Below are 15754 nucleotides of genomic sequence, written 5' to 3'. Positions count from 1 at the left end.
TTGTTGAGATATTTATGTCAAATAAAATATAAAAAAAATAATAAAAATATTGAAAAATAAACGTGGAAGTGACACATGGCATAAAAAACCTTACTTTATATATATATATATACTATACTATTGATTGATTGATATTGATAATTATTTAGAAATACAAACGACTGTGATTGGTTTGTTATTTAGAAACGACTATGTATTCCTATACACTATTGGGTTCACGGTGTCCGCTATATTGGCATGCACCAGTTATGAATGGATGCCAATATCTATTGCTATAACGGCACACACCAATTATGAATGTCCGCTATACTGGGTTCATGCACAAAACAACATAAAAGTTCGTATATGTAAACTTTGTTGAAAGTATTATGTGTAGTTTGTTGAGATATTTCTGCTACATAAAATATTAGAAATTCAATAAAAATTGGAGCTTTTTAATCATAAAATAAGATCGTATATGTAAACTTTGTTGAAAGTATTATGTGTAGTTTGTTGAGATATTTCTGCTACATAAAATATTAGAAATTCAATAAAAATTTAAAGAAAATATTGAATGGATAAGATCAAAATGTTGTTGAGATATTTATGTTAAATAAAATATTGGTTTATAAAAATAGAAAAAATAATAAAAATATTGAGAATGAATGTGGAAGTGACACGTGGCATAAAAAACCTTACTTTATATATATACTACTAGTTTAGAGACCCGGCGTTGCCCGGGTTAGATATTAAATAGTAAGTTTTATAAGTTGTGTGCACGAATACAAATGTAAGTATATTAGATTGAATTTATTTAAATTTACAATTATAATAATATCTTAAAAATAAATATAAATGATGAGATGAATGTCCAACGCAAGAATGAAAAGTGTAACAAAATCAATAATGAATTAGTCCAAGTGGTAAGAGTTTTAAGTCCCTTTAAACATGTGGTCATGGGTTTGTTTCGTGGCCCATGCGTATGAGAGAAAAAAATATATTGAAAGGGAATAAAATTGGTGTTTGGCAAACCTGAAAAAGGAAAAATGTTAGATGAAAAGAAGATTTGGGGTTTCTGCTTGTGCTCAAAATATGTAAATATGCGATTAAAAAAATTTATTTATTTATAATTAACATTTGCATTAGAATATGCTACTAAAAGATAACATAATAACTAATCGAACCTTTTTTTTTTATCAAAAATAAAAATTAATCGAACCCTTTTTTCCTCAAACATAAAAACTAATTGAATGATATGGTGCTAAAAGATTATATAATAACTAATTGAAACTTCTTCTCCTAAAAAAAAAAAAAGAAGAAAAAAGGAAGATTTAATGGATAATATTGAAAGTATTATATATAGTTTGTTGAGATATTTTGGTACATAAAATATTAGAAATTAAATATAAAATTAAATAAAATATTTAGTGGATAAGATCAAAAGTTTGTTGAGATATTTATGTCAAATAAAATATAAAAAAAATAATAAAAATATTGAAAAATAAACGTGGAAGTGACACATGGCATAAAAAACCTTACTTATATATATATATATATATATATATATATATATATATATATATATATATATATATATATATACACTATACTATTGATTGATTGATATTGATAATTATTTAGAAATACAAACGACTGTGATTGGTTTGTTATTTAGAAACGACTGTGTATTCCTATACACTATTGGGTTCACGGTGTCCGCTATATTGGCATGCACCAGTTATGAATGGATGCCAATATCTATTGCTATAACGGCACACACCAATTATGAATGTCCGCTATACTGGGTTCATGCACAAAACAACATAAAAGATCAACATATGCAAAAATACCTATTGCTAAACTACGGAACTGGTGAAATAATAATAATAATAATAATAATATTAATAATAATAATAATAATAATAATAATAATAATAATACAAAATAGGAATGGATGCCACAAACTCAATTATGAATTATGAATAAGAATGGAGAGAAGAGCGGTACTGTTGAATCGGAAAAAGAAAAAAAAAATAGTATATGTGTTAGTTCAAGGACCTGAAACAGAAACAATAGTATAGGTGTTAGTTCAAGGACCTGAAATTCGTAGGTGTTTGTAATGGATACCATAAACAATAGTTCAAGGACCTGAAAGGAAAAAGAAAAAAAAAACAATCTAAGCATAAGTAGAAGAAACGATAGTATAGGTGTTTGTCAAATATGAAGGAAAAAAAAGCTTAGATCAAAAGAAGGTTTGAGTTTCGGTTTCTGCTCAAAATATGTGATTTTGGTGATTAACAAAATCTCATTTATTTATAGCTAAAAAAAAACAAACCGAAACCTTTTTTTCCACAATGAAAAAACTAATTGAATAATATGGTGCTAAAAGATTATATAATAACTAATTGAAACTTCTTTTCCTAAAAAAAAGAAGAAGAAGAAGGAAGATTTAATGGATAATATTGAAAGTATTATATATAGTTTGTTGAGATATTTTGGCTACATAAAATATTAGAAATTAAATATAAAATTAAATAAAATATTCAGTGGAAAAGATCAAAAGTTTGTTGAGATATTTATGTCAAATAAAATATAAAAAAATAATAAAAATATTGAGAATAAACGTGGAAGTGACACATGGCATAAAAAACCTTACTTTATATATATACTATTGATTGATTGATTGATGTGTAGTTTGTTGAGATAAAAAATACTGAGTGCATAAGATCAAAAGTTTGTTGAGATATTTATGTTAAATAAAATATTGGTTTTTAATAATAGAAAAAATAATAAAAATATTGAGAATGAATGTGGAAGTGACACGTGACATAAAAAACCTTACTTTATTTATATACTATTGATACTATTGATTGATTGATTGATGTGTAGTTTGTTGAGATAAAAAATACTGAGTGCATAAGATCAAAAGTTTGTTGAGATATTTATGTTAAATAAAATAGAAAAAATAATAAAAATATTGAGAATGAATGTGGAAGTGACACGTGGCATAAAAAACCTTACTTTATATATATACTATTGATTGATTGATGTGTAGTTTGTTGAGATAAAAAATACTGAGTGCATAAGATCAAAAGTTTGTTGAGATATTTATGTTAAATAAAATAGAAAAAATAATAAAAATATTGAGAATGAATGTGGAAGTGACACGTGGCATAAAAAACCTTACTTTATATATATACTATTGATTGATTGATGTGTAGTTTGTTGAGATAAAAAATACTGAGTGCATAAGATCAAAAGTTTGTTGAGATATTTATGTTAAATAAAATAGAAAAAATAATAAAAATATTGAGAATGAATGTGGAAGTGACACGTGGCATAAAAAACCTTACTTTATATATATACTATTGATTGATTGATGTGTAGTTTGTTGAGATAAAAAATACTGAGTGCATAAGATCAAAAGTTTGTTGAGATATTTATGTTAAATAAAATAGAAAAAATAATAAAAATATTGAGAATGAATGTGGAAGTGACACGTGGCATAAAAAACCTTACTTTATATATATACTATTGATTGATTGATGTGTAGTTTGTTGAGATAAAAAATACTGAGTGCATAAGATCAAAAGTTTGTTGAGATATTTATGTTAAATAAAATAGAAAAAATAATAAAAATATTGAGAATGAATGTGGAAGTGACACGTGGCATAAAAAACCTTACTTTATATATATACTATTGATTGATTGATGTGTAGTTTGTTGAGATAAAAAATACCGAGTGCATAAGATCAAAAGTTTGTTGAGATATTTATGTTAAATAAAATAGAAAAAATAATAAAAATATTGAGAATGAATGTGGAAGTGACACGTGGCATAAAAAACCTTACTTTATATATATACTATTGATTGATTGATTGATTGATGTGTAGTTTGTTAAGATATTTCTTCTACATAAAATATTAGAAATTCAATAAAAATTTAAAGAAAATACTGAGTGCATAAGATCAAAAGTTTGTTGAGATATTTATGTTAAATAAAATATTGGTTTTTAAAAATAGAAAAAATAATAAAAATATTGAGAATGAATGTGGAAGTGACACGTGGCATAAAAAACATTACTTTATATATATACTATTGATAAATTTGTCCGGTCCCAACTTGGGCCAATGTAAAAAATTGAAAAACTCGATAAAATAATAAGATAATAATTTTTCGGGAGATCCCTTTATAATTTTCGGTCCCAAGAAAATCATAAATTAATAATTCATAGAAAATGAAAAAAAAATATATTAAGAATACATTGAACACATTTGTTCCTCTTGTTTACATTTACTGTACTTCAAAAGTCATTATTGATTTCCAATGCATATGAACACAGTAGTTACTAATTTACGTTGAGTCTCAAGGTTCGCTGCAACGTAATTCTAAGAGACATAGACTAATTTGCCTTTTTGTTTGGTATGTATAGTATAATTACTTAAAAACTCTTTAAATTAATAATTATTAATTTATCGATAAATTAATAACTCTCTAAATTAATAAATTTCTCCGGTCCTGACATTATTAATTTATACAGTTTTAACTGTATTGGTTAGTTTTAAAAGTAATACTTTGGAAGTAGTGTGGAGAGTATTAATTGGAGGGTACAATTGAAAAGAAAAAGTTATTATTGCATTGGAAACTGAAAGCGACACTCATTTTGAAACAATTTTTTTTGGCTAAAGCGACACTCATTTTGAAACGGATGGAGTATCTTTTATGGTAGTCGGGTTTGAGAGAGTGGGGCTTTAAACAAAAAGAGAAAGTGAGAGGGTCGTGTTTTTGGGGTTAAATTCATAAAAGGTTAAGATTAGAAAAAGAGTTGGAAAGGTACGAGGAAGGTGAGTGTGGTGCTGTGACATGCAGATTTAAATCATAGTAGCTAGCATTCATGAAATGGGTAGAAAAGCTACTACGAACCTGCTTGGTGGTGTTGGAGAAACTATACTCTGATGTGCAAAACCTTTAACTTTAAGACTAATTTCCACTGTTTCACTATGCTGACATACTTGGACCCCATTAATATTATTTTGAAAATTGCTTTTTTGACATTGAATATTTAGTATTGACACAAGTAAATGATAGTTAACTGTCTCTCTCTGGTATATGCGTCGGCAGTTAACTGCCGCTGGCTCCTCCAGAGGGCTTTGCTGCTTTTTATTGTAATTTTACTCGTTTCGGTCAAATAATCAAAATAAATCGAAACTTATTCAGAATTCTACAAAACTTTACAGACCCTCTATATATTTTTTTTAGAGTTGTCTGTAAAAAACCAGATCAAAATTCAATTGCTAGGTCGACGTTTTGGTTTCTTGAGTTATTGGCGCATTAAAAATTCATATTTAATCCATCCGTTGTCGAAAAATTCTAATTCTTTACGAGAAATGTTTTTTTTTTTATGTTCTTAATATGTGTACAAAAAATAATGAAAAAATTCAACCTCTATATAACTTATCAGGACGCGCAATTGGAAAAATATTGCAATTTTACGCGTTTCAGTAAAAAAATTCAAAATAAATTGAGGATTACTCGAAATACTAAGAAAATTTGCAGATCCTCTATATGTATTTTTATAGAGGTGTCTGCAAAAAAAACAGCTCAAAATTCAATTTTTAGGTTGATGTTTTCGTGTCTTAAATTTTAGGCGCGTTAAAAATTCATATTTAATCGGTCCCGTTGTCGAAAAATTCAAATTTTTTGTGGGAGATGTTATTTTTTTTGTTCTAAACATGAGTGCAAAAAAGCGTGAAAATGTTCAACCTCTAGGACACTTTTTCGGACTCAAACTTGAAAAAAAATTGCAATTTTGCATGGTTCGGTCGAAAAATCAAAATAAATCGAGACTTAGTCGAAATGCTACGAAACTTTATAGACACCTCTATAAAAATACAAATAGATGATGTGCAAAATTTCGTAACATTCCGAATGTGTCGATTTTTTTTATTTTTTCAATTGTGATTTTGCGCGTTTCGGTCGAAAAATAAAAAAAATCGAGACTTATTCGGAATATTACAAAACTTTTCACATCATCTATATATATTTTTATAGAGGTGTCTGTAAAGTTTCGTAGAATTCTGAATAGGTTTCGATTTATTTTAATTTTTCGACCGAAACGCGTAAAATCATAATAAAAAGCAGCAAAGCCAACAGCAGTTACGAAGAATTCTGTAAAGTTTCGTAGAATTCTGAATAAGTTTCGATTTATTTTGATTTTTCGACCGAAACGCGTAAAATCATAATAAAAAGCAACAAAGCCAGCGACAATTAACTGCCTCTGAAGGAGCCAGCGACAGTTAAGTGTCGGCGCATATGCCCGAGACAGTTAACTACCGTTGTGGGTAATTTGGTCATTTACTTGTGTCAATAGGAATTATTCAATGTCAAAAAAGCAATTTTCTATTATTTTTCGTTGAGTCTTAAAATATTGCTTGTGATGGTTAAGATCTAAGGAGAGGATTGCTTCTTCAAGCTCCATAACTTATTTTCAAACAATCTCAAACTCCACATCAGCACACTCCCATGATAAAAAACTTATTATAAGGGACCAACTACGATAATTCTGCTTGGAAGATGCTCTAACATTCTTCTTAAATACGGCAGACTTCAATATTAGTATGGATCTTGTTAACGAGTGTCTTCGAGGCATTCTTTAAACAACCCAAATTTAGAAAGGCAAATGTTAACTTGTGCCTTCAAGGCACAAGTTAATGATTCAAATATAGAAAAAATTTATTGGAATGTGTGCATTGCATTTAATAATTAATGATAAGTCATAAGTTACTTGTACTAGCTTAGAGAAAAAGCTATAAACTAGTAAAAATAAGTTATAAGTTCGTGACAAAGTGACAATTACTAAATGGTTTTTTCTAGTCAAATAAACTTACAAGACATAACTATAAGTTATAAGCTCAAAATTATGTGTTATCAAACATATCGTATGAATATCTAAGTACTTTTGTTAAAAAAAAACAAAAAAAAACTAAGTACCGGTATATGTTATCCTCAATTTTAACCATAATAAATAAATAAATACATGGTAAAACTGAGGAGATCAAAATTGTTGATCGATCAAAATAGAGGGACAAGAACATAGTGTATTATATGAAATGTGATTCAAATAGGACAAGAACATAGTGTACTAGTACTGGTATTTGTTATCCTCAATTAAGCCTAAAATCAATGAAATATGATTGAAGTATTATATATATGACCAATTATCATATGTAGCTCGGTTAGCAAGGGACGTTGAAAGAGTCTTAAGAATGAGGTTTTAGACTCCTTCATCGGAAACAAACATTCCCCCCTCCCCTCTATCAAATATATTTTAAAATATAGACTTAACCTTCCAAAATTTTCCAAAATTATAGCCCCAACATACCCTAAGTGCTGTGCATCTATATTTTATTTTTATTTTTTATAAGAAATGATTTCAAATTATTTCATTCATAATTATTGACGCACTACCAAGTGGACTCTTTTCACCAAAAGAAATAACATAAGAATTTGATAAAAAACACAAGACCAGAATTGAAAGTTGTGTTTCTAGCTAGAAAATGACCTACACCATTTGCTTGTGTCGGAACACAACTTACACTAAAGTTGGGAAAAAGATAAGATCTCCAAGCACAACTTAATGATTGCACCAAACGCATAAATCTTATTCGTTGGCTTGTTGATATGGTCGACTACTACCTTCCTACCAATCTAAAAAAATGACTTGTTTCCCAAGTCTCTCACAAGTCGAGAGCACCAAGAGGACATGAGGCCTCGCCTTCCGATGCTGTAGAATTATACGGAAGAAAGTTCATTCTAGCAGTGATAAATCTGCTTAAATGATCTTTAGAACACATACCGAAAGAAGTTTTACCATCTTGATGGAAAACCCTGCATCCACATTGCATTTGTATGAACTTGGAGGTGGAGGAACCCAGTTTTGAACATTATGATGCCATGCCTCATGCAACCTTGTCATGTATAATTTCCCACAAACATGTAGCTCTTCAACTTGCTTCACTAAAAGTGCAAAGCACAAGGACATGCACAATGGTTGGATGAATATTCATCCATTGAAAAGTTAATAATAGATGGATTATATGATATTTATGTTTAACGGATGAATTTGATTCAATTGATTTTTTTTAATAACTTTTATTTGATTATAAATGGATTAATTGATTGTTTTGATCCATCAATTACAATGAAGTTCAAATCCATCTATTTTACCACCCATATTCAATAATTTGAGTGGTATAATATAAGCCTTGTAATTCAGAAACGATATCTATTAAAAGTGATTGGAAGAAAAGCTGCATGTACCTACAAAATAACCAAACCCTTTTCTCACATAAATTTGTATTAGTCTCAAGCTAATTCGTGAGAATTGATGTTTTTCCAAAATTGTCGATGCCTAAAGACGCTAGGAAAAAAATACTTATTGCTGATAAACCAAAAGAAGCTTAAAAAAATGGTGTTGTGATCATGGAGACGCAATGTAGTATACTTTGACTTAAGCCTGCTAGAAAGATGCTTAAAACTGTTTTAACTCTTTCTCCCCTTGTTACTTCTTCCATCTTCAGAACTGTATAGTAAAAAAAAAAATCTCTCATCTCTCTTTTGATATCTCCCAAGAGTAATGCTAGCAACACTCTCTTTTGAACAATCTATCTAATACTGACTCTCTTATTATACTTCTATCTCTCTTTTTAGTTTTTGTGTTATAATATCAGCCGCTTTTCATGATAATTATTTCAGTGTCTGAAATGTCAAAATTTTAAATTATCTTGGAATGTATGGCCACCACCACTATCAAGTAAAGACGAGTTTGACAATTTCATTGGCATTTGTCAAAGAGAGAAAGGTGTACGGCTTGACAAATCTCAAAAGGGTCCAAATTAATAAATAACAAAGAGAATCATGTGGAGTGGGAGTACTATCCAAAGTCAAAAGATTTTGCAACCACATAATTATCTGGTAGGGCAAAGGTTCTTGACTTAACCGTCACTCACTGTACTTGAAACACAACATACAGTGAACTACAGTTACATATGTTTTTTCTCTCGTAAAAGTTACATATGATTATCTATCCAAAGTGTGTATCGTTCCAAATCAATTTTAACAGTTCCTTCACATAATGATGCAAAGAATTCTTGGCCAATGTATTCATTTATATTCAGTATTATGCATACATCGAAGCATGCATGGAAGAATCAATGCAAATAGAATATAGCATCAGCCCTTAGATGTTTAGTACTATGAGGCTGTTTGGTACAACGTTTAAAGGCTATTTCTCGCGTCCCGAGGCAACTTTGAAGTGAAAATAAAGAAGCTACAAAAGGCAGCTTCACACAAAACGTGGTTTTCTTTGTTTTCTACCGCTTCAACAAACACACTATATATCTACCATGGCAACCATGTGTTACAAAATAGACAAGGAAAAACGACACCACCCCAATACAGACACCAACAAAAATGAGCTAACCATAGCAATGATACAAAAGTACCTACATACCCAAAACCTAGGAAGGAAGCATCGATGACACAGACAGACACAGATAATATTAGAAAATGGAAAGAAAAAAAATGAAAGTAACCACATGCCGGATAGCCTTTAATGCAAAGTGTCAATGCTACATAGGTCAAAATACACTATTAATTGCTGAACATCAACAATCTCACCTAGAAATGTTAAGAGAAGCTTGGTTTTGAATATATTAGCTGGAATATGATATGTACAGTATAGAGGTGCTGGTATTCATGACAAGATCACCGCCAAATCATGCATGGTGCTTTCCCTAGCTTGGCCACAGGACATTCAATTCTGCTAAGTTGAAAGGTTATGTGTATCTGCAATTTCAAGTATAGAGAGGAGACAACGTGATACGTGGATAAGATGAGTGAGTCTTGGCACTAGCACAAGATGTGTGAGTCCTCACACGGGTAACATCATCAGCACTTTTTCTCCGAGCACGCTTACGATTTACATTCACATCAGGAACCTTGAGCTGCTCCAAAATTCTAACAACTTCATCCATGTTAGGCCTGTACCTGGATTCTGTTGATAGGCATCGCAAAGCAAGTGTGGCTACCCTGTAGGACTCATCTGATGAATACTGTCCTTCGAGCCGACTGTCTAACACACTGAAAACCTTACGTTTGTTAGCGAGATAGGGTTTCGCCCATTCCACCAAGCTGTGTTGTCCAGATGGTCTATTCTTGTCAACTGCCCTCTTACCGGATAACATTTCAAGCAGGACAACTCCATAACTATAGACATCGCTCTTAGTAGTAAGATGACCTACAGAAACAATGTTTTCAGCTATTAACCAAAATAGCTAAAAACCTGAAACATAAATGGTTCAGCAACAAGAACTCAAAAATACCTGTAGCTAGATATTCAGGAGCTGCATATCCATAGGTTCCCATTACCCTGGTGGAGACGTGGCTTTTATCACCTGTTGGACCATCCTTTGCCAGCCCGAAATCAGAAAGCTTTGCATTATAATCCTGCAATCAAATCAAGAAATGTGTTTCAAACATGTTTTCCGAATTATCTCTTACAGTTATCAACCCTATTTCTTTTATTAATGATTGAAAGTAAAAGACTAAAAGTCTACATACGGAATCCAACAAGATATTTGAAGTCTTAAAATCTCTATATATCACTTTATTTTCAGCACTGTGCAGAAATGCAAGCCCTTTGGCAGCGTCAAGAGCAACCTTCAGACGGAGGCTCCATGAAAGAGGCTGAAAATATGATCCTCCTGTTTCAAATTTCAATAATATTGCTAATGTTAAACAAACTCCTTCCGAAGTTAAAAACTAAGGGAAAAGATGGGAAAGAAATAATAACTCACTCCTGAACAAGTGATTCTCCAAGCTTCCACGAGGCATAAACTCGTAGACGAGAAGACGGTGTTCATCTTCAAGGCAGTAGCCGATCAATCTCACTAAATGAGGATGAGAAAATTGTCCGAGATAGTTGACTTCAGCCTAAAAGTTAAAACAAAAACATATTAAGGCAAACATGTATTGTCTGCAATCCCAAACATAAACACCTTTGTTTTTCCATCATATATAATCACTAACATAAGCACATGCGATTGTTGCAATCATCTTATGACATATATATAAGCTTATAGAAACAACTGTTTTCAATTTATTTCCATAAACATTCCTGGATAGCTCATGAAGACGACTTATAGCTTATATGAAAATAGTTTGACTTTATTTTATCTTTTTTTCTTAAAATAGCTAATACATAAGCTCTTATAGATTAGAGTTTATGCTATAAGTGCTAAATTAAATTGTTTATCCAAACAGACCTAATGCGGAGAGCTTAGACGAACAAGGATGAGACAAAATAACTTGAGATTTGTTTCTTTGAATCATTAATTAACCATAGTACCTTGCCAGTTGATCAAACAATTGATAATTATGAAACTATCTGCTTCTTAATTATCAAAAGCAAATAATTTAAACAAGTAGATTAAACTCACCAACCACTCCCTGTGACCCTGGAAGCTTTCTTGATTAAGTCTTTTAACAGCAATAACTATGCCAGTACCCGGTTTGGCAGCAACCAATGTATTCTCATCAATCCAACCCTTGAAAACTGATCCAAAACCACCTTCTCCTAACACACTATCCGGTCGAAAATTTCTAGTAGCCGACTTAAGTTCAGCTAAGGTATAGCTCTTTAAATTTGATGACTGCAAGATTTCTCCCTCACTTCGAGGAGTCGGAGGCACTGATGCAGCTGAAACCTTACTGTTTCTGCTGCTCAGATCATTTCCAGCTGAATTTGAGTTCTTCGAATTGAACCCTGCCAAACCGATCCATGTTCATATATTACAATTAAACCTTTATGAATATCACATGAAATGTAACATACATTGAGCTATCAAACCGGATCTTCAATTGTGTTTATACAATGAAATGAAATGGATCAAATTTGGCACCTTTATGGAGAAAATATTCAAGTTTGAGCATCAACTACACCACTTTATCAAAGTACTATTACTATATAAGTCAATATCTTTTAACAAAACAAATTATCATTAAAACAAAGCAAATGAACTTTTTTAATATTGAAACTGAGAAACTAAGGTAAAATTCTCCATGTCTTTTTTAGAAAACACATAAAGGTTCAAACTTTGAAGAAATAAAAGGAAATTAAGAATACCTAAAAGCAATAAACATCAAAAGGATGAAAATTGAAGAACATTATACCAGTGTTAAAAGGACTTTCAGCTTTGATTTGAGCACTTAAACAAACTCCCATGTTCTCTGAAGATTGCAATATTAAGCAAAACTGCAGAAACAACGAAACTTGAGTTGAATAAATGGAAATAAAAGGAAAGTGAAAAATCTAAGGTTTTAAACTAAAAGGGGAAATATGCATGAGGGAAAAAGCAAAAAACCTGTTTATTTTAGTGGTGGAGAGAGAGAGAGAGAGAGAGGTCAGGTGAGATTGTTTTTGGGGTAAGTAAATAGAAAGTTGGGACTAGAAAGAAATGGAAAGGAACAAGAGAGGTGGGTATGGTATGGTGACAGACTCACATCACAGTGACATTCATCAAAGGAAATTGCGCCATTGGTTATTCATTATTTGGTTAAAAACCTCTATTTTTGGAGTATCTATCTTGTAGGATTAAGGCAGAATCGTATACTCTTTTCCGTCTTATTCTTTTTTTAGATTTATTGAATAAATAATGTATTTATTTTACATTATAGTTCAGATACATTATTAATTTAATGAATTTAAAAAAATATTATTCTCTTATATTTAGGATTGAATGGTGTATTTTGATAACATAAACCTATCAAAAAGTATTTTTCGATCGGTTTATTTTTAGAGTTGAGTAACTTGAAAAGTAAATCATTAAATTGGTCTTTATATATTTTTAAATTAGTCATTGACTCTATTAATACTTCAAACAATTTGTAAAAAGTTTCTCTCAATTAGGTCTTTATCTTTATATTTTTGTCACATGAAGAAAAACCTAATTGAAAAACTTTTTACAAAATCAAGAATTAATTTAAAATATTAATAAAATTATAGACTAATTTAAAAATGACTTACAATAATAAATGATCAATTTGATAGTTTACTTTTTCAAGCAACCTTCATCTTGAAATGATAAAATGAAAAGGACCCCCTCTTTTTTATTGAGTTGTGATATTTGTACAACTATATCTAACAACTTTGATGACAACTTTTATTTACTCTCTTCCTGTTGGTCCAAAACAATAGAGAAAAAAAACGAATAGATAGATTAAGAATATAATGTAAGTATGAGAGGAAAAGTTATCAAAAAATGGATGTACATATATCATTTCTCTTTTTATTTGTCCTCCTATAGACCTATAACATTTACTCTCTTCATGGCCCCTCTACAACTAAAACTCTCTTCATCAAAGTCACCCAACAAGTCTAAAGGCAGACAATCTTGGTCCCACAATCTTATCTTGTAGCATTAATCTATATAAAGTGTACTACCTCCGTCCCAATTTAATTGACACAATTTTGTTTTTCACACATATTAAGAAAAATGTATAAATAAAGGGGAAAGTGGAATATATTGTATTGGGAATGATAAAAGTAGTACTCCCTCCGTCCCGGAATGACTGACCCATTTTCTAAAAAAAAGTGTCCCAAAATAACTGACCCATTTCAATTTTCAATACAACTTTCATCATTCCCAATACAATATAACACTAAATAATAGTACTACTTTTATCATTCTCAATACAATATATTCCACTTTCCCCTTTATTTATACATTTTTCTTAATATGTGTGAAAAACAAAATTGTGTCAATTAAATTGGGACGGAGGTAGTATTATTTAGTGTTATATTGTATTGGAAATGATGAAAGTTGTATTGAAAATTGAAATGGGTCAGTTATTTTCGGACACTTTTTTTTAAAAAATGGGTCAGTTATTCCGGGACGGAGGGAGTATTGTTTAAACACAAGAAACCAACATCGTACACATATACCGTATACAATGTAACCTACATAAGTGTTTGATGTTAGGTTGAAAGAGAGAAATAAATAATTTAAAAAGGGAAACTGTATGTCTATATGATATATGTGTTGGTTTATGTTTGAAAAATAGTTTCATAATTTATATTAGGCTTAATTGCACTTTTCCCCCTATCTTTTGCTAATTGTGCGATTTTGCATCCCCTCTTTTTTTTTGAGCGATTTTGCACCCCATCTTTTTGCCCCCTTTTTGATTTTGCACCCTATTTTTGTGTTCAATTGCACTTTTGCCCCCTATCTTTTTGCTAATTGTGCGATTTTGCACCCCCTCTTATTTTTTTGAGCGATTTTGCACCCTATCTTTTGCCCCTTTTCCCCTCTTTTAATGATGATTTTGAACAAAACACAATTGGCAAAAGATGGGGTGCAAAATCGCTCATAAAAAAAGAGGGGATGCAAAATCTCACAATTAGCAAAAGATAGGGGGGAAAGTGCAATTAAGCTTTTATATTAATGTAGTCTAGGTTAGATAAATGGTTAGACATTTCGTTTACGCTTAATTAAGATCTAAAATATTGCAGTCAATACATTATATATAGATTATATCGTAAATCTTCAACAAATTTGTTAGTTATCACCGATAAGATTTGAGTTTAATAGAAAAATTAGATATTCAAAACGCGATGATTCAAAGTTTAAATTTCAACAAAAGATTTATGTTTAGTATCCGACAATATCTCTAATATAATTACCCTAAGTTGATAATTTTGTCCGACCTTTTATAGAGATGATGTGCCTCTGATACTTTCCCATAAAAAAAAAAAATACCAACTTCCTTTTGAATATTGCACTTATGCTGGGCATTTGGTGTTTGGTATTCTTTCTATTTGTTGCTTTTATATGCAATTGTTGCTCCTTGGCATTTTTACACTAAGACATTAGCTAGCAGCTAACTACCAACTTTATGGTCCCTCCCTATGTATTCGTCATATATTATGTTATTTTCATTTCTACTTTACTACTAGTATTATTTAGTATTTATTATTACCACTGCACCTCTATCTTGTCCTTTTCTTTTTAATGTTTTCTTGTTCACACCTTATCCTTATTCTTTTTTTTTCTTTTTTTTGAAAGACCTTATCCTTATTCTGTGTCTTGTCTTTGCTCTATATGTAAGTGTGTGTGATGTGCCTTTCCTATTTCCCATTTTTGTACTTGAATAAAGATAAAAGTTAGATTTCTATATTAGCAGCGTCAATAATAAAACAAGGAGTCAAGGATATAAAAAAAAGGGTTTGACACCTTTAATTTTCTAATATTTGTTGAATATTTGAATACATGATGCTATCATTATTTAATTTAATACTGTATGGCAAACGATTATTCTCTTGCTTTTAATATGATTTGTATATGTCTATGATATGATTCGAATGACGGCATACGCACACCGACAAATTTCAATTCAGAAGAGATGGAATTTGACTATCTTACGTATGTCTTTCTGAACCTCCCTCATTGTTGAGATACAAAATAATTTAGCATTTCCCGATCAGTCTTCACAAAAAATACTCCATATTATTAAAATTAAAAAATAAGAAATTAATATTAAAAAAATAAAATATTAGCAATAAAAAACCAATTTCACTCTATAAAAAACTGAGTGTTCAAGATAATATTAAAAAGATAGTATTTCAAGCACTTCTATTTTTACAAACACAGACTCATTTAAATACCCACTATATTAGATGATTTTTAAACAAGAGTGAAAAATCGCTAAAAATTGTCTT

General features: G+C 30.3%; 1 protein-coding gene across 1 annotated transcript; it reads right to left on the bottom strand.

Moving 5' to 3' along the window:
• Nucleotides 1–9562: 9562 nt before the first annotated feature.
• Nucleotides 9563–12486, bottom strand: LOC146950948 (putative serine/threonine-protein kinase PBL9). Its single transcript, XM_085746911.1, has 7 exons — nt 12402–12486; nt 12211–12292; nt 11478–11803; nt 10836–10971; nt 10600–10742; nt 10362–10485; nt 9563–10276 (listed from the first exon to the last, which is right to left on the bottom strand). The coding sequence occupies exons 2-7, from the start codon at nt 12260–12262 to the stop codon at nt 9834–9836; spliced, it is 1224 nt and encodes a 407-aa protein (XP_085603037.1). The 5' UTR covers nt 12263–12292; nt 12402–12486; the 3' UTR covers nt 9563–9833.
• Between the last annotated feature and the right edge of the window lie 3268 nt (nt 12487–15754).

This window comes from Medicago sativa, chromosome 2 (genome assembly GCF_051527215.1).
Source record: "Medicago sativa cultivar Bolivia chromosome 2, Bolivia_mono, whole genome shotgun sequence".
Taxonomy (NCBI): Eukaryota; Viridiplantae; Streptophyta; class Magnoliopsida; order Fabales; family Fabaceae; genus Medicago; species Medicago sativa.
This window is presented reverse-complemented; position numbering and strand designations above follow the sequence as displayed.